Source organism: Eleutherodactylus coqui, chromosome 8 (genome assembly GCF_035609145.1).
Source record: "Eleutherodactylus coqui strain aEleCoq1 chromosome 8, aEleCoq1.hap1, whole genome shotgun sequence".
NCBI classification, from domain to species: Eukaryota; Metazoa; Chordata; class Amphibia; order Anura; family Eleutherodactylidae; genus Eleutherodactylus; species Eleutherodactylus coqui.
The window spans coordinates 95,078,771-95,101,563 of record NC_089844.1 but is presented as its reverse complement, the minus strand read 5'-3'; the positions used below and the strand labels follow the sequence as shown (position 1 = coordinate 95,101,563).

The 22,793-nt window shown below is 42.4% G+C and overlaps 1 protein-coding gene across 5 annotated transcripts in view; it reads right to left on the bottom strand.

Annotated features, from left to right (window-relative positions):
- Positions 1-22,793, bottom strand: part of PARD3B (par-3 family cell polarity regulator beta) — a 1,131,600-nt gene that overhangs the window by 782,164 nt on the left and 326,643 nt on the right. For all 5 annotated transcript variants that reach the window (XM_066576076.1, XM_066576075.1, XM_066576074.1 and 2 more), the window contains exon 10: positions 14,538-14,666. In XM_066576076.1, coding sequence (XP_066432173.1) covers positions 14,538-14,666 — 129 coding nt within the window. The remainder of the gene's footprint in view (positions 1-14,537; positions 14,667-22,793) is intronic.

Below are 22,793 nucleotides of genomic sequence, written 5' to 3'. Positions count from 1 at the left end.
CAGCACAGTTCCCTCTCCCGCTGTTACATGACAACAGCTGGCAGGAAATGCTAGCAGAATTAAGATAAATGACTAATCAGATAATAGTTTAGTACTGTCTGCGGTTGGTCATAATATTGCTTTACTGATCTTCATCCTCATTGGAAAAGGTAATCTCATCATCATTTCCTTTCTTCATTAGAGGACAAAAAGAGGACTGTTTAAATAACGAGGTCAAACAATTTCTAGTACCTTACTTAAGATTTAACATAGGGCTAATTACTGTTGACCCTGTTGCAACCAGAATCAGTCAGCAGCAGCATCCTTCCTCTTTACTGGTAGAGTGATGTACTTAAGGAAAAGCGCATTTTTACTGAGTTTTCAGATATCTGGCAATACTGCTTTTAAGGCTAGGAGGTACAAGGCGACTCAGGTCGCGGGAGTTGAAGATTGTGTTATTGGATTGTGACATTACATGTCATGCCCATGAATCAGGTGAGCAAATGGGAAGATGGAACAATATCTCTACAGTGCCATCTATTGAAAGTCAGCATATCTGTAAGTCAATGTCAGACTTTTTAACAAGCCTAGTAACAATGACTGGAAATTGTGAGCCAAAGCCAGAATAACCATGCATAGACAGCTGTTTCTGGGTAATTGCCCCTCATCAGTGAGCAGCAGGTTTTTGGCTTGACTAGTGAAAGGCCTATAGACATGGGTCAGGAAGAGTATTGTTTCTCCTTAGGAAGAGCACCTACAAGGTGTTAGGAGACTTATAAGGCCATCAATGCACCTCTGGGAATTATGCAAATGAAGAGCTGGAATGATATCTCTACAGTGCCACCTATTGGAAGGCAGCATTCCTGCAAGTCAATATCAGACTTTTTAACTAGCCTTGCAATCAGGTGGGCAAGTTAAATCAGCTATCAGTCTTGTCCTGAGTCTTCACATGATGTGCCTTTTCTGCTCTCCTATTTCTATATCCTTGTAGATGGGTGACAGGCTCTTTAATTCCTCCTCCAGCAGGACAACACTTCACAAGGAGATTACATCAGATCCCTGTCACCCAGCAGGAGCACTCACTGTGATCATTGGACCTTTCACTTGAAAAGAGATTGTCCAAAGTGTTGTGGGTTGACCTACCAGGCAATGTTTTAGGTATAGGAAATCTTTTGTAAAGTAAACACAGCAGCGTAACTATCACTGACCTGGACGCTATGCAATTGCTTAAAGGGGTTGTCCCGCGGCAGCAAGTGGGTCTATACACTTCTGTATGGCCATATTAATGCACTTTGTAATGTACATTGTGCATTAATTATGAGCCATACAGAAGTTATAAGAAGTTTTTCACTTACCTGCTCCGTTGCTAGCGTCCTCGTTTCCATGGAGCCGACTAATTTTCGCCGTCTAATGGCCAAATTAGCCGCGCTTGCGCAGTCCGGGTCTTCTTCTTTCCTCAATGGGGCTCCGTGTAGCTCCGCCCCGTCACGTGCCGATTCCAGCCAATCAGGAGGCTGGAATCGGCAATGGACCGCACAGAAGCCCTGCGGTCCACCGAGGGTGAAGATCCCGGCGGCCATCTTCAGCAGGTAAGTAAGAAGTCACCGGAGCGCGGGGATTCAGGTAAGCACTCTCCGGTGTTCTTTTTTAACCCCTGCATCGGGGTTGTCTCGCGCCAAACGGGGGGGGGGGGGGGGGTTTGAAAAAAAACAACCCGTTTCGGCGCGGGACAACCCCTTTAAGAGATTCAAGAGAACGTAAAAGTTGCAGTGGGTGAATAAGGAGGTCAGTTTATGTGGAAGTGATGTCTCCTTGGCTTTCTTTTGGTGATTTGGATCAATTTGTAGGCTCTGGATTAGACTTATTTAGGAGACTTGCACAAATATCTTTAACTTCAGTGATGTCTTGCTACTTATTGCAATTTCACCTTTACTTAGAGATGTAACTTGAATTTAAAATGGTGTTAAATACATAGTTTCAGCAAAGTGACACTGAGCACAATTTTACAGTCATTGAAAATAGTCAAGTTAAAGTTTAGCTCCGACTGTGCATTTAATGCGTTATCAATAGAGATGAGCGAACCTACTCGGCCACGCCCCTTTACTGCCCGAGCGCCGCGATTTTCGAGTACTTCCGTACTCGGGCGAAAAGATTCGGGGGGGTGCCGTGGGTGAGTGGGGGGTTGCAGCGGGGAGTGGGGGGAGAGAGGGCTCCCCCCTGTTCCCCGCTGCTACCCCCCCGCTCCGCCACACCTCCCTCCGCCCCCTGGCGCTCCCCGAATCTTTTCACCCGAGTAGTGAAGTACTCAAAAATTGCGGTGCTCGATCGAGTAATTACTCGAAACGAGTACGTTCGCTCATCTCTAGTTATCAAGTTAATGTATGCTACATTTTCCCACTGATACACTGTAAAAAACCATGGGTGTAAACAGGAGAAGGTCAGGTTTCTCGCCTTCGTATATAAATCAGGAATGTTTTTTTTTTAACTTTCCTAAGAGAAATACTGAGAAATTGAAATACAAACTGCTATGTAAATAAAGCTTAAAGGGAACCTGTCACTTGAAAACGCAGTCCAGTTTATACAGCAGGATGAGATGAACAGATTGCTATAAATGTTTGTGGGAGAAGATTCAATAAAGCTTACATTTTATTTATTTAAATCCCTGCTAGTTCTGGGCTTAGAGGTCCAGTGGGCGGTCCTATCAGTGATTGGCAGGCATCGCTGTATACACACTCATACACAGAAGGCTGTCAGTCACTGATAGGACCGCCCACTGGACCTCTAAGCCCAGAACAAGCAGTGACAGAATTAAATAAAATAAAAGTTATATTGATTTTTTTTCAACACACATATCAATCTGCTCAACCAATCATGCTGTATAACATGCTGCCTGCAGACTGGACTGCATTTTCAGCATGCAGGGTACCCTTTCATATGTTATAATAAAAAGTTATACGATACAGGATTACCGTAACGTCTTTAAAAAAAAAAAAAAAAAAATAAGTATTCCAACTCACTTGTGTGCATTAATAAGGCTGCGATCACACAGCGTCTTAGTCTGCTTCCCAGGGTTCCATCTAAATCCCTGAAAACGTAATTTGGATAGAACCATAGACTTCCAATGCTCAAACGGAAACCAACAAGGTCTCAGTTTAATCAGGATTATGCTCGTTTCTAGCATTTGTTCCAGACAGAACCCCCAGGGGCGAACACAGTGAAACACACCATACAACCAGGGTCACATGCAAACTAGCAAATTTTGTATTGCTAATTAAATTATCAATGACACAAAAGATTATTATATATACACACACACACACACACACTATATATACATACACAGTATATATACATATACACTAGAATACATATACACACATACAGTATATATACATGTTTATGTTTTATTGTGAAAGAAATCATAAAATGATTTTGTTGCCAAACAGAAACAGCTTTTTACAAGAGCATCAAGTGCTGCTGTCTGTCTTGCTTTTCCAATAGGTCTATATGTTCCCTGTTCTCCAGCTTCCTCCTCATTAAATGCGTGTCCTTTTCCTCCTCCTAATGACAGATGAAGCTGTCCCAGCTTTTGGCAATTTTACATAGCTCAACGTTTCGTTCCACAACAGAATGCTGTCAAAACTGGTTATATAATATATTCTCCTGCCCTACTCCAGAACATGACCTCTTGTTTTCAAGTTAGTTATTATTTCAAACTGCTCGCACAAATCAATATGAGGCTTTCTTCAGCAGTACAGTGGGTATCTTTGGGAGGTCATCTTTTTCCACCTCCTCTTCCAAACTATAGATGTCAGGACTGGCTAATCTCCCATCATATTTTAAACCTTCAATCATTCGTGTTGCCCTCTGCAATACCAATTTCACATTGTGCTATGTCTTTCTGTGTGGGCACACTATTCTGTAATTGCACATTACTTAGATATAGTACTGCTAACGGAAGGTATATCACTTCTGAAAACCCTCGATGATGCCTGACCTTCAGAAGTTTTTCACATGTCCGGCTTGTTCCCATTAACAAAAAAATATATGGTAAACTGATTGTCTACAGAACATGGACTGTATAACAGCAAACGAAGCCAATAGGGACACTTATTTATCAATGCTGTGCCTAATAATTTAGCATTTTACACATGTATCAGGCATGCTTTATGAAAAACGCTGATCACCTGGCATCAGCTGTGTCTATCATAAACGTCAGCTGAACAATCAAGCATGACGAACCAAATCATCAAAAGACTGCAATTGGACTCTTTGGTGAAAGAACATCAATTAATGGCAGATAGTAAGGCAAATTAATGTGCTTTACATGATGGCCTGTGTTCCGAGTTCCACTGAAGGTGTTAAAGGGGTTTAACAGGACTAAAATACTGATAACCTCTCGCTGGAATGGGTAATCAATATCAGATTGGTGGGGGTCCAACTCTTCGCATTCCTGCAGATCAGCCGTTTGAAGGGGCCATGGTACTCAGTCGAGAACTACAGCCTCTTCCTCAGCCCATGGCATCACATCTATTTGCCAAATGGCATGGCTTAGGATTGAGCTGCAATACAAGGCACCACCAATACAAAATATATGGTGCTATGTCCAGTGTACAGTGAAAAGGCTGCAGCACAGGATCATAGTATGTTAGGCTGAAGGGAGACAATGTCCATCTAGTTGTGTGTGTCGTCCCCCCCTTGTTCATCCAGAGGAAGGCAAAAAACGCTCATTGAGAAAGAGGTTAATTAGCCCATTTGGGGGAAAAAATTCCTTCCCGATTCTATAATGACGGAATAATCCCTGGATCAATGTTTGAAAGTTCCAACCTGACTCCAAGACCCAGTTCACCAACCCCACTGGTTATTTATTGTCTAGATACTGTAATATCGCAGCACTCTAAGAAAGGCATCTAGTCCCCTTTTAAACTCCTCCCCAGCGATTTTGCCATCACCACGTCCTCAGGCAGAGAGTTTCACAGTCTCAATGCTCTTATACTTAAGAACCCCCTCCTATGTTGGTGATGAAATCTTCTTTCCTCTAACCGTAGAGGATGCCCACTTATTATCGTCACAGTCCTGGGTATAAACAGATCCCTGTATTGTCCCCTCATGTATTTATACATAGTTATTTGGTCACCCCTTAGCCGTCTTTTTTCCAGGGTGAATAATCCCAATTTTGATAGCCTCTCTGAGTATTCCAGCTGCTTACTAAAATGTCGAGGAACCTGCACTTTAAAGGGGTTGTGTCCTAAAGAGACCTAAATGATAGCATAGTGGGAGTCCCCTACTCAGAATCCTCCTCTATGAACTAAAACAGTCAAACAGCTCTGTAAGAGCATCTTTTGTTCTGGCAGACCCAGCAGGTCCATGTATTACATTTGTATGAATAAGAGTGACATGTACGCCATACATTTTAGGAAACCGCTTCCCCAAAGTGAATAATTAACTCTAGCTAATTAGTTCTTATATAATCATTAACATGTTACTGTGTGAAATTGTCAGACAGCAATTTGTGTTAAAAATGAGCAAGTAATTACAATTATTAAGCTATGACAACAAAAGCTTTAACAGCAATTGATTAAACTTGAAATACCCCATCAACAAATCCGCAGATCCATGTGCTCGATAAGAATATCATTATATATACAGCCAACTGATATATTCTAATACTTTCAAAGTTCACAACAGGAAAGGTTTTCAAGATACATACATTTGCCACAATAGTTTTTTTTTTCTTTTAGATCAAGTTGAATCAACATCAATGGGCGGGTCTCATTTTTGGTAGTTCTAGGATTAAAGGGGTTTTCCGTGCAAAATACTATTGATGACCTATCGTCAAGATAGATAATCAGTAGTTGATCTACTGGGACCCACGGCTCTGGACCCCTGCCGATCAGCTGATCAGGCACCCGCTGTCAGCACCGCAATAAACAAAAGGTTAGAGCAGAAGCTGCTGTTCTTACGCCTCTGTAGTGGCCGACACTTTGCAGCTACCATTGAGTTTATTTTAACCGCCACTACACAGGGTTGTTTATACACAGCAGCAGTTTATACTCTGACCCATGTATTGTGGCGCTGACAGGGGGCACCCAATCAGTTGATTGGCTGCGGTCCAGAGCGATGGATCCTACTCAATTAACTATTGATGATAGGTCATCAATAGTATATTGCCTAGAAAACCCCTTTAAGGTGAGGTATTGTATGCCTATCAGAGGCCTATGTTTCATCAGACAACAGAAACATTATAAAGTCAAAATCAGTGGCAAGGAAAAAGTGCAGCAGATGAGGTTGAAGCTTTTGTTCTGAAAAATAAGAGCAAGGAATTGCTATGAGCCGATGTTCCTCCTTTTCTTTACAGGACTTGTGATATATCCAAATCAGTGTTTCCCAAACTCCATTCCTCACGGCCCCCCAGCAGGTTATCTTCTAGAGAGAACACCTGTGGCAATGTCTGAGACCCTGACAATAACATCACCTGTGCAATACTGAGGAAATCCTGAAAGCCTGACCTGTTGGAGGATCATGAGGATTGGAGTTTGGGAAACATTCATCTAAATGAACAACTGAATTTGCCTACTGCTAATGTGGTCATATTTGTAAGTATGTAAACTTACATTGTGTTCATTGGTGCAAAGAATTTGGTTTTACTTTAGCAGAAAGATGACCACTGCTCCCCCAGGCTATCATAGCTCCCATTTATTGCCCCCCAGTCACAGCAGCCTACAGATACTGTTTCTGTAAACACAGCCTCTATACACTATTCTCCCCCAACACACTGCCCACATACTGCCATCTACCCCCTCAGTCACCACAGCCCCCTCGTACCTCCTTCTACACTCTTTAGCCACAAATACTTCTTGTTTGCAGAGATGTTCTCTATAAGATGCTGATGAGCAAGGAGACAGTTCAGGAATCAACCATACGGTTGAATGGCCAAGTATGAGCCAATCCGCTCCATGCTGTCTTTTGGCTCATCAGCATCCAGTACACTGGTAAATTGCCTGGCCTCCTATACACCTTGCTTTGACACAGCATATTAGGCCTGCCCACAAGGGAGGGGGGCAAGGCTAATATCGATTTCACTATGCAGTATACCTGATATTACTTTCTTCTGCAGGTTGATAGGATTAGGACAATACCAAAATATTATATTTGTTTTTCAACAATAAACATCCTTTTCATGGAATTCTTTTCTGTACTTCACTGCATTTAGAGACCCATAACTTTTGTATTTTCCCAAGGACGGAGCTGTGTAAGGGCTTATTTATCGTGTAATGAGCTATACGTTTCAATGGCCCAAGTTTGGGGTATGTATGACTGTTTTCATCCCTTTAATTGAGTTTTCTGGGAGGCGAAATGAGCAAAGAAAAGCCTTTTTATCTCAGTTTTTGTTTTTAACTTTTCATTTATAGCATTTGTCGTGCAGGATAAAAAGTGTTTTCAATTTATTTTGTGGGATGCTGAAGATGCAGCAATACCAAGTGTGTTTTTTTGTGCCAAAAAAGATTTTTTTTGTGATTTTTTTTTTTTGTTACGATTTTTAATTTTGTTTACCTTTCTCTGTGTCTTTTAAAGGGACTTGAACCTGTGATCTTATAATCACTCAGATAATACACCGCAATACTTCTGTACTGCATTAGCTCTTGAGCCTGCAGCATCCATATACCAAACACATACGGCATTTCACGGGAACTCCTTCTCTTCCATAATGTACTTGTAAGTCACTGGATGGAAAGTGGCTAATCATAAATTTACAGAAAGAATTAAAAAAAGGAACAACAAAATACAGAACCATAAGTGAAGATGCTACAGAATTGTTATTTCATGATATAAGTACTTACTAAAACTAACATGTCAAGAAAGCGGATTTTGTCAGGCAGATGGATGTGAATCCACCTCGCTACACACCAGTTGGACTGAGGTAACTGGGGAGGAAACAACCGGGTGTTCACTTATCACCCCTCCAAGAGGAATGCAGCAGTCGTTTCTGCAGAGTCCTCAAGCCCTTACTTGTCCAGATAGTCCTTGCAGCGTGGCTGCTGACGCTGCACTAGGCTGCAGTACCTGTAGGTGTGAACAGGAGTCTTGCAGTAATATAGGCTATGGTCAGGGCTGGCAGCACAGGTGCAATAATGAGGTCTAAGGGAAAGCAGCAAGCAATACAATCCAGAATACAGAGCCAAGGCCAGGGAGCACAGCACTCAGAATAATCAGAGTCAGGCAACGGTCAGAACTAGAATATAGACATATGGGGGCTTTGCCACAAATGGCTAATGAGATCAAATTGCTTAGGCATCCTCAATGAGGGGAAGATACCTAATATAGCAGGCTGATTGGTGGAGAACTGGATTTGTGAGCCATACGGGAAGACTGGGAGTGAAGAAGAGCAGAGGTGTGGGGTGTGCAGCATCGAACTGCAATCCCAGCTGATTAAAATGAACAGTTGTGACGTGTCGTGACAGATGTCTAATGTATTCACATGTACTACTGTTTTATGCCAGAAGTTAGACAGGTACATTTCAATTTGAGCTTGAACGCACTTGTTGCTGTAATTGTAATTATTACCATCATTGTCATAATGTAACTACTACAGACATAGTATACACCATTTGTATCACTGGGATCATGTGCCTTTCATAAGCAAATATACAATGTGTAAGAAAACTAGGATATCAGATGACACCTCTTTTGGCCTTTATTTGGCAATTATTTGACTGAAGAAACATGAACTAACCTAATATTGCCAAATATTTAGATTACAGATATGGTAAAAAAGCAATTCTGCATAAAATAAGCATGACTTCTGGAAAGCAAGGAGAAAGGAAAAAAATAACTTTAAATGACTCTTCTGTAATCAGTGTCTTTCATCTCTTTATTGTTCTTAGCGTCATGCTGACAGGTTGTAAGATCTTGAAAATCCTGGAACTAGCCAGACATTGACATTTTCTATGGCAGTCCATATCCCATTTGCAGCGCAACAGGGTACTATGAACTGCTACCAGCAGTCAATGCATACGTCACACTGATTTTCAAATATAACACATTTGCTAATGCAAGTTTAGACATTTAAAGGTGTTATCTGGGCACAAATATTTCTTGCAAAGCTGCTCTCCAGGTTGCACAAACCTAAAAGAAGCCATACTCCATTCACTTGTTCCCCAGCTACTCCTCTCCAGTGTCCGGTTGCCTGCTGCTGGATGTACCGTCACAGGAACATGTGACAGCAGCAGCTAATCACTGGCTAAAGTGAGCTGGTGATTGGCTGCAACTGTCACATGACCCAGTGTTGGTCTTATTATCACTGCTACAGAAAGTTAAAGGGGTTCTGACACGAATAATGTTTTCATGCTTTAACAGCCATTGTTCCCTGGTCTGCCTAATGGACACAGAGAACCCACGATTTTTAGCTGTTAAAGCATAAAAACATAATACTTACCTTGTGTTCTTCTGTTGTTGTCATCAGGGGGTCATCTCCCAGCAGCCTCTCTTCTTCCTCAGATGAGCCGCGCCGCTCCGGGATTGCACACATGCGCAGTGGAAAGGTGCCCTCTGACAGGAGTAAGGACAGGCCGCGTCTCCACTGCGCACGCGCAGAATCTTGGCGTTCAGCCAGGACGGACGTGACGTGCTTGCTGTGGGCGGCCCGTCCGTTCACCTCGGAAGTGGCTGACAGACGGAGCAGAGCAGGAAGCAATCATTTTGACCGCTCCTGCTCTGCTTCTACAAGCCACTGATGAAGACGCCAGATGGAGGGGACATGCCTGGTGATCGGTCCTGGCCAGGCAAGGGGAGTAAATTTGTTTTTCATGTCAGAAGCCCTTAAAATTACATATGGGGAATTGATTCAAAGGTTCAGCTCCAAACAGGGTAAGGTCAACCCTTATTTTTGTGGGTATTAGCTGAAAAACATATTTAAATAGACCGAGTTCCTTTAAAATTGTCCTTAGCTTGTATGTGTTTTTACTGTTAGTGCATTATATCCATACGCATGCATTCTATATAGGAAATAATGAGCACTACAGGCATTTGTTTTCAAAACCTCCAAGGTGTTTATATAAAAATCAGTAATGATATAGAATGGCCATTCCAGTGAATCTTTGAGTCAAGGTACAAACTTAGGGCTGTCTGGATGAAGAAGGTATGGAGAAGCTCTGAACTGCACACAAAGTGCCAGCCGCAAACAATGGGTACCAACTATTATACTGTATGTACATTTCGTATATGTTATTGCCATAGAAAATAATAAAAATGTAACTATAATCATTCGGGATGATTGAGATTTAGCAGCATTCTACATAGGGAGAACAACTCTCTAAAATATGCAGGGTCACAAGCCACACATGAGACTTTCCTCAGAGCTTCCTGTGTGTCATCCTTGTATTCCCACACTTGTATATATATGCAGGAGAGAGTAAAAACAACAAGGAAACAGGAAAACCTGGACATGTGCTACAAGGAAAATGGGGCTTAGGCTAAAAGCAATAGAATGGCCATTTTATGAGAGATGTGCAGATGACATTGTCCGGCCAATTCCTTCTCACAGACAGGAAAAGGAAGCTTTTGAGTAGACCTTCATCCCGCATGCTCCTCAACAGCGGGTCAAATACACACACCTACATCAATCAAGATAAGGCAGGACACCACATTCTCAGTCTATAATGGAACTGATACATCTCGTATGGCAGACTATTAAATACCAGTAGAAATGGCGATAAGTTACACGCAGGCAGATATTAACTACTAATGTAAACCTCAGTGAAGGCAGGAAATTTAAGAGTTCAGTCAATGACAAATAGAAGGATGGGGCATTTACCGGATACTAACAAACCAGTTTGTTAACAAAAGATTTGCTGCAAGAACAGATTTAGTTTATTGTGTATTCACTGGGATATATTCTCATATCAATGTGACATCTGAATAGGTCTTGCCAAAAATGGGAGCAAGTCTATGGAAAAACGTAGGCGGGCCTCTCTTCTACAGGTCAGCTAGCTACCCCATGGGAGTCTAGGACTATTAAAATATCTAACACTTACACAGTAAAACCTCACGTGACAATGCAGTAATATGGTGAAGGTAGATTGTGAGCAGTGTTTCTTCTAAGCTGGGCAACCAGGCAAAGAGTTACAACATACCTATCCGGTCCACAAGCCCAATTACAGGCATACAGCACCTGTCTGCAGGGTGTGGGATGTTTTACCTCTATCACTTACAGTCTGGGGAGAACAGTCCTTGGGAAGAACACTTACATCCGCTTTCCCAACATTTGTTGGCATTTATAAAACTGTGAACATATACAGTATATATAAATATATGTATCTAAGAATGATGGATAATGGCTTTATATATATTATACACACACAGTTTCGAGAAGATGGATAAGAAATCACCTAACATTACGGCAGCATTCTAATTCTAGCCATGACACAGACTAGTCCCAGCATAGTGAGAGTGGTTAAAATGGTGAAGAACTGAAATAAAAGTACATTGAAAAGTTGCCTAACTTCATTATATGAACACAGAACAGTCCAGTGTCCGCACCATGGATCAAACTTTACATCTTTATTAACATCAAAGACAAGGAGTCATACTGACAGGCCAGTTAAGTAGCGGACATGTTTAACAAGAAGACATGTGGAACTGTTTCAAGGGAACCTGTCACATCCACACAGGACCACCATACAGCACCACAAACTAATAAACTCCATAGACATATAGCAGTAAGTGTACATGGGGAATGGACCCATTTATTTGAATGGGTTAATTCCCTCAAGTGATTTTTTCTCTTTGACTAATAGTTGAAGTTTGAAAAAGTTTGAAGCATCGCTGTATGTCCTATTTCAGTGCTCTTCTTCAGAAGTTGCCCATTATTTTCTATAGGAGTGTGAAAAGACACACAGTCTCATGATATGTGATTTCCATGTGTGTGCAATGCATTTTTAAAGCATTTTACTAATGGAAACACATGTGATTTTTTCACACACATATAAATCGGATGCAAATTATGTGCTTTTAAGGCAAAAATGCATTGCACATGCATGAAAATTCCTGTAAAATTGCAGGTAAATTGGTCAGTATTTCAATGACTTTATATTGCCCGTGAACACACCCTTAGCACAATGTTGATTGGCCAACTGTTATTTTAAATAATTCCACTTTTTATTTAAATCGTGCTAGGACTAAAGATCCAGACCAGGTCCAAAATCCGTGAGCTACCTACCTACTTGTAATGTCAATATGGATCCTTCTCTTTGATGCAAATAAAGCCATGAATTGTAATCCACTATGAGGGCTCTGGACTGCTTGCTCTGCTTTCCATGGTGTGGCTCTGCACCCTGGTGCGTCCCGTAGATGAATTATTGAGCTAGATTTTTCCTGGTTGTTTCATTATATTGAATAGGCTATATTCATGCAAGGGGAAAGCACTGCATGCATTACTGCAGACAGAGAAGCGGAATGCAGCCGCTGTCAGTAGCAGTTGATGACTGTGGCATCAAGTCCCACCCCCTCCAGCTCAGGACTCAGCCAGTAAGGGGGCATATGGGCAGTTTGAGTGTCAGCCAAGCCTAGGAGGCCATGAGGTACACGCAAGCACCAGAAGAAAGGTCCTTTCTGCCCTGACTGTGAGGCAGGGGAAAACTGACAGCGCTATATAAGAGGTACAGAAGGCGCTGTTTTGGAGATGACTCTTCTAGTCTGCTCGGAAGAAGCCCGCCTCCATTCTGATGTGGGTGGTGATGCTAAAAGCCTGTCATTACCAGAAGAACTCCCCATGGTAGGAACTAAATGGGGTTAGACCCCGCCTCAGCCCACTCCCCATCCCGAACGTCTGGACTCCTCTTTGCACCCTACAATGAAAGTTAAAAGGAATTACAGCTGTGTCACAAAGATAACGGTGACTCAGCAACACAGAGATAGTGAGCCAAGCACTGAGTCCGCAGAAGAAGCCAGCAGCAGAGGCCTGCCATTAAAGTGGCAGAACTCATTGCCCACCAGAGCAGTGCTGTTCCCTAGGCTGGGGGAGTACCACAAAAGTGATACCAGAAGGGCCCTAACGCCCTGGGCCAAATGAGACGGTAAAAAAGGCCAGACAGACTAGGGCTAAAAATGACAGCAAGCCACGTAGAAGGAAAGGTAGTCTCTGTTCCTCCCGGAGACTCAGTTCCTGAAGAAGCGGATGATACGATGGACTCGAGATGCTGACAGAACTGCATGACAAGTAAGTCCAACACAACGTTAATGTGCGCACACTAGGGAATATGACGAATCGACGTATGCAAATGAGGGAGTATCTTCCCAAGGGACTTCCATTAAGTAGGGATTGCAATGTAACGCTGGAGTTTACTGAGTGACGCTGTGTGTAATACAGTTTTTTGAGCAACGGGATGTGTATACTGTAAGCATATTGTAATGGGGGACAGGTCACTTCTAACAGTCTTTGGACAGATCACTTCTAACATTGCTCTGGGCTAATCTGAGTTTACATGAGAGGAGAGTGTACTGCGTTGCATTGAGTCCATCGATGAGGGACTGAAATTGGTGATGTACTCTGCCACATGCGTGAGTCCACAAGGTTGCTAGGCCGTGGACTATGGAGAAGAACAATGAGTCTGCAGTACTATGAGGAGGATGTTTAAATATGAGAGAGACGAAGTGCCTTGTATCGCTAAGGTATTCCCCATGTGGATAAATGTTATGTGTGACTTCCAGTTACAAATATGTAATCTTCAAGTACGAAATACCCTCCAATGGAGTGAAAAGTTAACCTTCACCTTCATTCAGTAAAGTTAGTATTTTTGCAAAAAAAAAAATGCCTCCGCCTCCATCTGTCACCTCTGCACCATCCCGTTACCACCACCTGCTCCATTCACATTACATCAGAAAACTCCTTTCAGTCAGTGTAACTATGCTGTGACAAAAAAAGGATCTAGTTTTTAATAACCTTTGGACAATATGAATGCAAAGAGATACTATTTCTGCAGTCCTGTCACTGCTCTCACATGCTGCTGTAAGTGTATTTGCGCCCCTGTATAACACAGCTGACGAGCTCTAGCAAAGGAACCCTGAGGTCTGTAAAATCAATCACCAGTGAAAAATTTGTTATAATTACAGAATATCTCAGGTCTTATTAGGAATTACACAAAGTGTTTACTGAAACCATATGAGTAATACAATACGAGCCGGCAAGCGTAACCATGCATTTATCATGCTGGGATCAGATCAGCGTGCCACTTTACCTCTGTGTGCCTTTTAAATCCTGCAGGGTTACATTTTACGACTTGTCATGGTGGTTTTAAATCATCTATACATTTTCTCTAGAGTTGGATATATTCATGGACTTCTCCATAAATCAGGAGCTGTGTGATACCCATGACAACATCACATCCCATAGCTTATGATGTCACCGGGGGTTGAAAATCAAATTTCATGGACTGATAGTAAATCATTGTTGATTTTGATATAGTGTACGCTGAGCTAGCAGACGATGGTTTGCCGTCTCTCTGAGACCCAGTCAATCTGACGAGGAAAAAGCACTAAGAATGAAGTGTTATTGAAATTACCATTTCCCGGGGTGGAAAAGCGTCCTCTCGCCGGGCCACCACTAAAGCAACGGTCTCTCCGAGTTTGGTACTCCTCAGCATGGCCACCAGCTCCTCCTGTGTCTTGCCAGTAATTGCCTGGCCTTTAACCTAAATAAGGATATAAGGTTCGATCATTATTAAACTGACATCATATTGCGCCATTTTTTTTCCTTTAAGGTAAATACACAGTCATACTGGAGTTGTATTTGTAAATTGCAAAATTGCTCAAGAAGTCTTAGGATTTTTTTTCCCTTCAGCATTAGTAGTAGGGAATGGCATTATGTTTATGTGAAAAATACATTCTAGCCCAAACAGTGATTCATATAATAGCTGTAAAACAAGCACTGTGAATACACCACATTATGAGAGCAAGTCAGTAAAATAAGGTGACCACTATATTCTTTTGTTACTAAAAATGTTCTGGTCTATACATAAAAACTCCAGAAAATAAGTTCTGTGTGTTATAATCAACCCCTTCACCCCAAACAGTGTCAACATCTGCACGGAGTTTGGATGTTGTTATTCACAAGTTTGTTCCGGGTTCTCTCATTTCCTTCTACACTCCAAAAACATGCTTTTACAAAAATGGCAAGTTTTACACCATGCACTATAACTAAAGTCTTGCTTGGACTCAAAATTCCACATTCATTATTATCGGAAAAACAGCCATAAGGTTCAGAAATGTTGTTACTAGTTGGAGGGTATCCTTGCAGAATGCTTATTGGGACGCATGGAATTCATAAGAGGTCCTGTAAAGCAGTGCTTCACATGTGGCACACTTGCACCCTTAAAAATGACTAAGTATTTAAAATATTATATCACATACACGCATACATACATGGCTTCATGTCCACGGAAGGGTTGGATTCCGCATGTGGGAGCCCGCAGCGGAATCCGACCCTGCCAGCGGCTGGCGACCCTGTGTACCTGTGCCTGTCTTTTTTCTGTACTGCAGATGTGCGCGAAGTGCTCGCTGGTGCGCCAGCGAATATGTGCAATACAGTTTTTTAAAATTAAAATCTTACTTTCCCGCGGAATCCGTGGCCTGTCCGCCATGTCAATGTCAATTGCGGACGGGCTGTGGATCGGATGGCTTCCATTGACTTCAATCAAAGCCATCCGCACGGAATCCTCACTAAAATGGAGCATACTGCGATTTGTTTTCCGCATGCGGAATCTGGAAAACAAATCTGCATGTATAAATTGAAGTGTGGATGCCCATGCTTCACTATGGACGGCTTGAAGAGCGATCTTCCGCAAATCAAATCCGCCCTGGGATATTAGGCCTATCTTAGTGGATGCAAAGTTTACACATTCCTGTTAAAATGCCAGGTTTTTCTCAGGTTTCAAAATCTGAAGATGGATAATTTCAGATTTATTCCCACCTTCAATGTGACCCATTACCCATTACATTGAAAAACCAATTAAAATCATTTCAGCAGAAAAGTGAAAATTGCAAAAATGTAAATAATTTTGTTGACTAAGCGTGAACTCTCTCTTATATTTGGGGATATTGTTGTCTTCAGAATTAACCAAATAACATTTAAACTCATAGTAAATAGTAGTCCGTCCATGGCTGCCATTATTTACAGTGATTCTAATTTATGCCATATAAAGTCCAGCTGTTTTGGTAGGGTTTTCCTGACCTTTTCTTAGTTGTATTTTTCAGCAAAAGCCGTAAAGAGCTTACAGCACATCAAAGGGATCGGATTGTTGGAAGGTATCAGTCAGGAGAAGGGGAAAAAAAGATTTCCAAGATATTACATATACCATGGAACACAGTAAAGATGGTTATCAAGAAGTGGATTACATCTGGCACAACAGTGACATTACCAAGAACTTGACGTCCCTCAAAATTTGCTGAAAAGACCAAAAGAAAATTGGTCCAGGAGGTTGACAAATGACTTATAGCAATATTAAGGAGCTGCAGGAATTTCTGACAACTAATGGTTGTTTAGCTCATGTGACAACCATCCCCCACATCCTTCATATGTCTGGGCTGTGGGGTAGGGTGGGGAAAGACATCCAAGGCCGGCTACGTTTTGCCAAAACCAACATCAAGTCTGCCAAAAGTATGTTGGGGATGTGTTATGATCTGCTGAGACCAAGTTGTACTTTTTGGCCATCAGGCCTCTGCTAAAAAATTGAAGATGAAGAGGAATTTCATCTTTAAAGCACGACAACGACCCAGAGTGTAGTCCACGTCTGGCGAGTGTCTGCACAGCAAATTTATGTGAAACAAGGAAACATGCTGTTAGGTGAGCAGAGAGAGGTCCAGGGCTAGCTAGCGACCAAGACACACATTGGTGAGCTACAGGAGAGCAGCTGGGAATAGCCTGAGGAAGGGTATATCTGGCTGTAAACTAAAAGAGGTAGCGACAGAATACTAGAAGTACAGAAAACCAAAGGATTATACCAGCAGCACCATCAGACAACCACCCTGGGCAGGACTACGGAGATGCAGCAGCCAAAAAGGAGTCCAAACCACAATTCCTATAGGCAATCCAGACAAAAGAAGCAACTTGGCAGCATCAATTGGTGCACCTATTGATGCTGTCCAGTTGCTTCTTTTGTCAGGATACTAGAGGTAGACTAGTCCTGGGGAGAAAAGCCTTTAATGTAAGTGGACAATCCAACTCCTTTATGATGAGGATTGCCAGTCAAACTACTAATGACCCCTTGACCGTAAGTATGTATTCTGTGTGTGGGTGCTTCTCATGCTCCGACACTGATGACGTCATTGCAGGTCCTACAACATATATAAAACACAGAGCCTGACCAACAGAAGAACAAAGTTAGGGCTTTTGGAAGGGAAGGCCAAAAATAACAAAATGAGAATACAACTAAGCCATTCTTATCTCAGACACAACTTATAAGTCCTGACAGAAGACACCGACCTACTGCCACCACAGAGATCCAGTGGGCCGAAGGACCTGCAGTGACATCACTGCTATGGAAGAAACCATTGTGCAGTTTGGTAGAAAGTACTTTATATTGAATAAGCCAACAGCAGGCACCAGGACCTGTGATGACATAACCGCCATGTGATCACCTGTGTGGGTGGAGTCAGGGTTTAAATGACCAGGGGCTGATCACTGTATCCCGGAGTCTGCTGAGCTGGTGATGTCTGGAAATCAGCATGCATGTACCATGTAGTAGAGCTGTGTGTGTGATGTGTGGGGATCATAATGGATGTACCATGTAGCGCAGCTGTGTGGCGCATTGCACCACCAGAAACACTGGTACTATAAATTCCTAATAATTACTAGTATAACTATAGTGTGGAATAGGCCTCATGCAGTGCTAAACTGGGCTCCAGTATCCAAGCGCCCAGCAATAAGTGGGGATAGGGTGACCATGGAACCAGTAGTAAATGTCTGATGCAATGGTAGCCACAGCATGTGAAATAAAAGAGTGTGGTTCATGTGATGAAGGGCCCAAGCACATTATTGAAGCCAATGTTGAGAGTAAAGGCTTGTGCAGCAGCTGCACGGGTGAAGGTGGCAGCACATATTAGCAGTGGATCAGCGTGCCTCACTGCCACCACAGAGATCCAGTGGGCTGAAGGACCTGCAGTGACATCACTGCTATGGAAGAAACCATTGTGCAGTTTGGTAGAAGGTACTTTATATTGAATAAGCCAACAGCAGGCACCAGGACCTGTGATGACATAACCGCCATGTGATCACCTGTGTGGGTGGAGTCAGGGTTTAAATGACCAGGGGCTGATCACTGTATCCCGGAGTCTGCTGAGCTGGTGATGTCTGGAAATCAGCATGCATGTACCATGTAGTAGAGCTGTGTGTGTGATGTGTGGGGATCATAATGGATGTACCATGTAGCGCAGCTGTGTGGCGCATTGCACCACCAGAAACACTGGTACTATAAATTCCTAATAATTACTAGTATAACTATAGTGTGGAATAGGCCTCATGCAGTGCTAAACTGGGCTCCATGTGAGCAAGTGCCGAGCAAGCTTAGGTATCATAAGACTATATCCTTTTGAGCATTAGGCCCTGCAGTATTATAGAGACTGTTTTACCATAGTGGTAGTAGGCATATCAATTGCTGGGTCTATGTTTGCAATGTTTTAAAGTATCAGTGTCCTTCTATGGAGAGGGAGAGAATGTATGATAATTAGAGATGAGCGAGTATACTCACTAAGCACATTACTCGAGCGAGTAGTGCCTTAGCCGAGTATCTCCCCGCTCGTCTCTAAAGATTCGGGGGGGGGCGGCGGCGGTGACAGGTGAGTTGCGGCAGGGAGCAGGGTGGAGCGGGGGGGGGGGGGGAGAGAGAGATCTCCCCTCGCTCGAGTAATGTGCCTTAGTGAGTATACTCGCTCATCTCTAATGATAATGTATGATATGTACAGTAAAGTTCTTGAGTTTGCTGCCTTCGTCTGTCCACTGCCACGCATCCAGACATTCATCTGCAATTTCACAGAGCCTCAGAGGAGTCACTCTGGATAATACAAAGAGGCTGGTGAGTCAGACAGTGAGAGAGATCCCTCCTGCCCTTAAGGTCCTTTAAAAGTGCATATATATCTGGAGTACAAGCTCCACTTGCATAGGTACAAGATAAAGACTAAACATTTAATATTCAGAGTTACTGTCATATACAAACCTAAACCGTTACTCTTAAAGAGACAGTAACCCAGTATAAGCACAGTGAACTTGCACTGTGTTTGATAGGACTGCTATCTGATTGCTATTGTAAACAGTGTGCATGCAACATGTTGCTGATCATCAAGTGGGTGAGCAGTTGCAGACATCAGAGCATTCTTATACAAGTGGCTGGTACAACCCTGCAAGCAACATCTGGCGGGATATGCTGTGGTGAGAGGATAGCCTCCCCTGGACCCATAATGGCAAGAAGGTTCTGACAAATGTCAGCACACATCTTGGGGTGCAGCGAGACCACCAGAGCTCTATGAAGGATAGTAAAACTTGTTTAAAAAAACAAGTGTTCATTTCAGTTCTGCAGTTTGAGAGCAACCATTGACCACGGTGCCTTATCAGAGACTGCAATCATTAAGTTTGTATCACTTAAAAGGGTTGTCTAGTGGCCCTTTTACACTAGATAACAGTTGGCTAAATGACTGCGCGAGCGCAGACGTCCCCGCTGAGGTCATCAGCGCTCGTGCAGAGCATTTAGACTGACAGACTTCACTGCTGCATCGCTGGGTTCTCTTTTTGCAATTCTTTTTGTATTTACCCTGCATGATTATTGCTCAAATTCGATCATTTGAGCGATAATCGTCCCATGTATATGGCCCATAACTTTGAACTACTGATGACCTACCCTTAAGATAGGTCATCGATAGTTTGTTGCTGGACACTCAGGACCCCGCAGATCAGTTGTTCACTGCACCAATGTTCCTATGTACAGTGCTGGAGGCAGGCAGCTCCATACATCTTGCAGCAGCCCAGGCTGTTATTGCAGGGACTGTTTCCATTGAATTCTGTGAATAGGGTTATCATTATTTCAAAGCTAGATAACACCTATACTGTGACCGTACTCACTTATAGGTGCTTTCACATGGAATAACTAACTCCTCTGCTTTCACACAAGAATAACAGTCGTCCAGTGAATAGAGGTGTAGCACACCGAGGATCTTTTCCAGCCACGTAACTGCAAACAGGCAGTTACTCAAATATGAGCGACTGCCTGTTTACACTGAGCGTGAAGTCGCTCATTAGTCGCTTCATTTCAGTGAGCTAAAGCAAAGCGACTATCCGTCAAAAACGCTTGTTTGAGTGCTTTTTCGGCATATAGTAGGCTCGTGTAAAAGTATCCTAAGATATGTGTTCAAAAGTTGCAGTCAAAGAAAACCCCTTCAAGAAAAGTGTGTCCTAAGTCTATCAAAGTATCCCCACTTTACAGTCCTGCAACCACAAAAAATGCAGTATCTAATAGCCATGTTGTAGAGTCGCTACCAAGGTGGTCTTGCTTAGGACCACTTGGAGTGTTCATGGACCTACAGCTTTCCCAACAGTGTCATTGGACTGAAAACAATTCATCAGCTGCTGTTTGCCTGCAGCTGAAGCCAGAACACAACTTCATAATGGGGCTGCAATACCAGACACAGCTCATGGACAAAAGGCTGGCAAGAAGCAGCCATGTTTTCTAACAGCCGACCGCTTTGATATGTAAATAGATATGCATGCTGAAGCATGCCTTACTATTCACAAAGTCTTGGAATATTCTTTTTGTGAGATGCTATTCTACATGTTCTTATTTATAATCCGTTTCTGACACATCCGCAGAATGCAGCTCCGTCATAACAAGCATTCTCTAGGACAGTAATATTCTGACTGCATGAACAAAAGACAGAAATCCAGCGGTTGCTTTACGACAAAATAATACAGCCTGTTTGCCATTATAATGTAGCTGACCCTTTCCCCCAGCACTGGCAAAGCCATTTCACAGCATGCTGAACAAGGACCATAGAGTGAAGAGGTTACATTGCTGTAAATTGGAAAACAGAACTAAAACATATAAAACATTCAAACATAAAAGAATCATTACCAACTCTGTGCAGAGTTCACCCAAAGAAGGCAGTGTCCAATCTGAATCATTCTATAGCAGTATCTTGGATTTATGCAGCTATATCACCATCCTTATCGATCCATCTATCCATCTCTGTCAATCTATCCCTTCTTCCCACTTTGGACTTTGCTTTATTGTGTTCGGTCATCACGGTTGATACATTTTGACAGAAAATGTATGTCAACAAACGATTAATCAATAATTAAATGTATTCAATCCTGTTACTATGACATACTTAAATCATGACTAGAACGGCCAATTATATTAAAAGGGGCTTTGTTATAAAAACAAGAACCTGTTCTTCAGTTGAGCCCGATGTAGAATAAAAAAAATAGTGCATACCAGTAGAACTCAGCTGACCGCTGCAGCTAATCACACTAATGTGACAAGGAGGTGAGCGTTGATTCCAAGAGTCAGGGCGGTGATGCTGCAGCGATCACATGACTTCCGCTGGGCAGTCTACATGGCCATTTACAGACTGTCAGCTGTGTCCCAGGAGGCTGAGCAAAGGTCAGTATGTGCTATTTTTATTATTTTTTTTATTTTACTCCATACCCAGCCGGTTTACAGATTTTTATTTTATATACCAGTAGTTTTGCTTTTAATATGGGCTATGCATTTATTTATTTATTTTTTACAGCTAATGAGGAAAAATTATTGAGACCAGATTCATATGCCTAGACTAAAAAACAGTAGACTATCTATCTGAAGCACTTTGCACTTTCCAAGAGTCAGAAAATGAAATCTATGTCTGATATGAGAAGGCATGGATTTGAAACAAACTTTTTGTCCTTTTCTGACTTAAGTATTAATAAATCTGTCTAAACGTTTTAGGCGCGCCCCTGCTAGGCAGCATTAGCATTTCACCTTTTTAAGATTTGTGACTTTTTGAGGCTTAGCTTATACCAAAAACTGGTGTAAACTGATTAATAAATGTGGGCTAAAGTGTTTTAATTGATTATACTATAAATACGTCTGTACCCAAAAGGACTATTTAATGTTGAGTCAAGTATCCTGGATAAAACTGCATTATGAAGATAAAACGTATGCTTAAAGGGAGCCATTAACCGACTGTGAGCACCATAATATACATTATGGTGCTCATAGGGTAGGTCCCCAGGGAGGTATTTTTATACTTACTCGTTTCTTAATGCCTGAGCTAACAGACCTAAAGGTAGGTAAGTGGACCACGCAGCGGATTCAAAGCTGCAGACTGTGTGTGTGCACTCTCATAGAGATCAATAGGACTGTGCGTGCACAGCCTGGAGGTTTGAGTCTGATGGTAAGGTCTGTGCGTTGAGTGCATGGTCTGCACGCTGACTTGAAATGTTAGTCAGACTTGGAGTATTGTATCCAGTTCTGGGTTTCCCAATTTAAGAGAAAAAAATAGACAAACTGGAACAAGTTCAGGGAAGAGCTACCAGGATGGTGAATGGACTGCAAACCATGTCCTATGAGGTACAATTACAGGTTCTGGGAATGTTTAGCTTGCACAAATGAAAGGCTAGGAGGAGCCTTATAGCTGTCTACAAATATCTGAAGGGCTGTCACACTGCAGAGGGATCAGCCCTATTCTCATTTGCACAAAAAAACCCTAGAAGCAATGGGATGAAACTGAAAAGGGAGGAGACACAAATTAGATATTAGAAAAAACGTTCTGACAGTGAGGGTGGTCAATAAGAG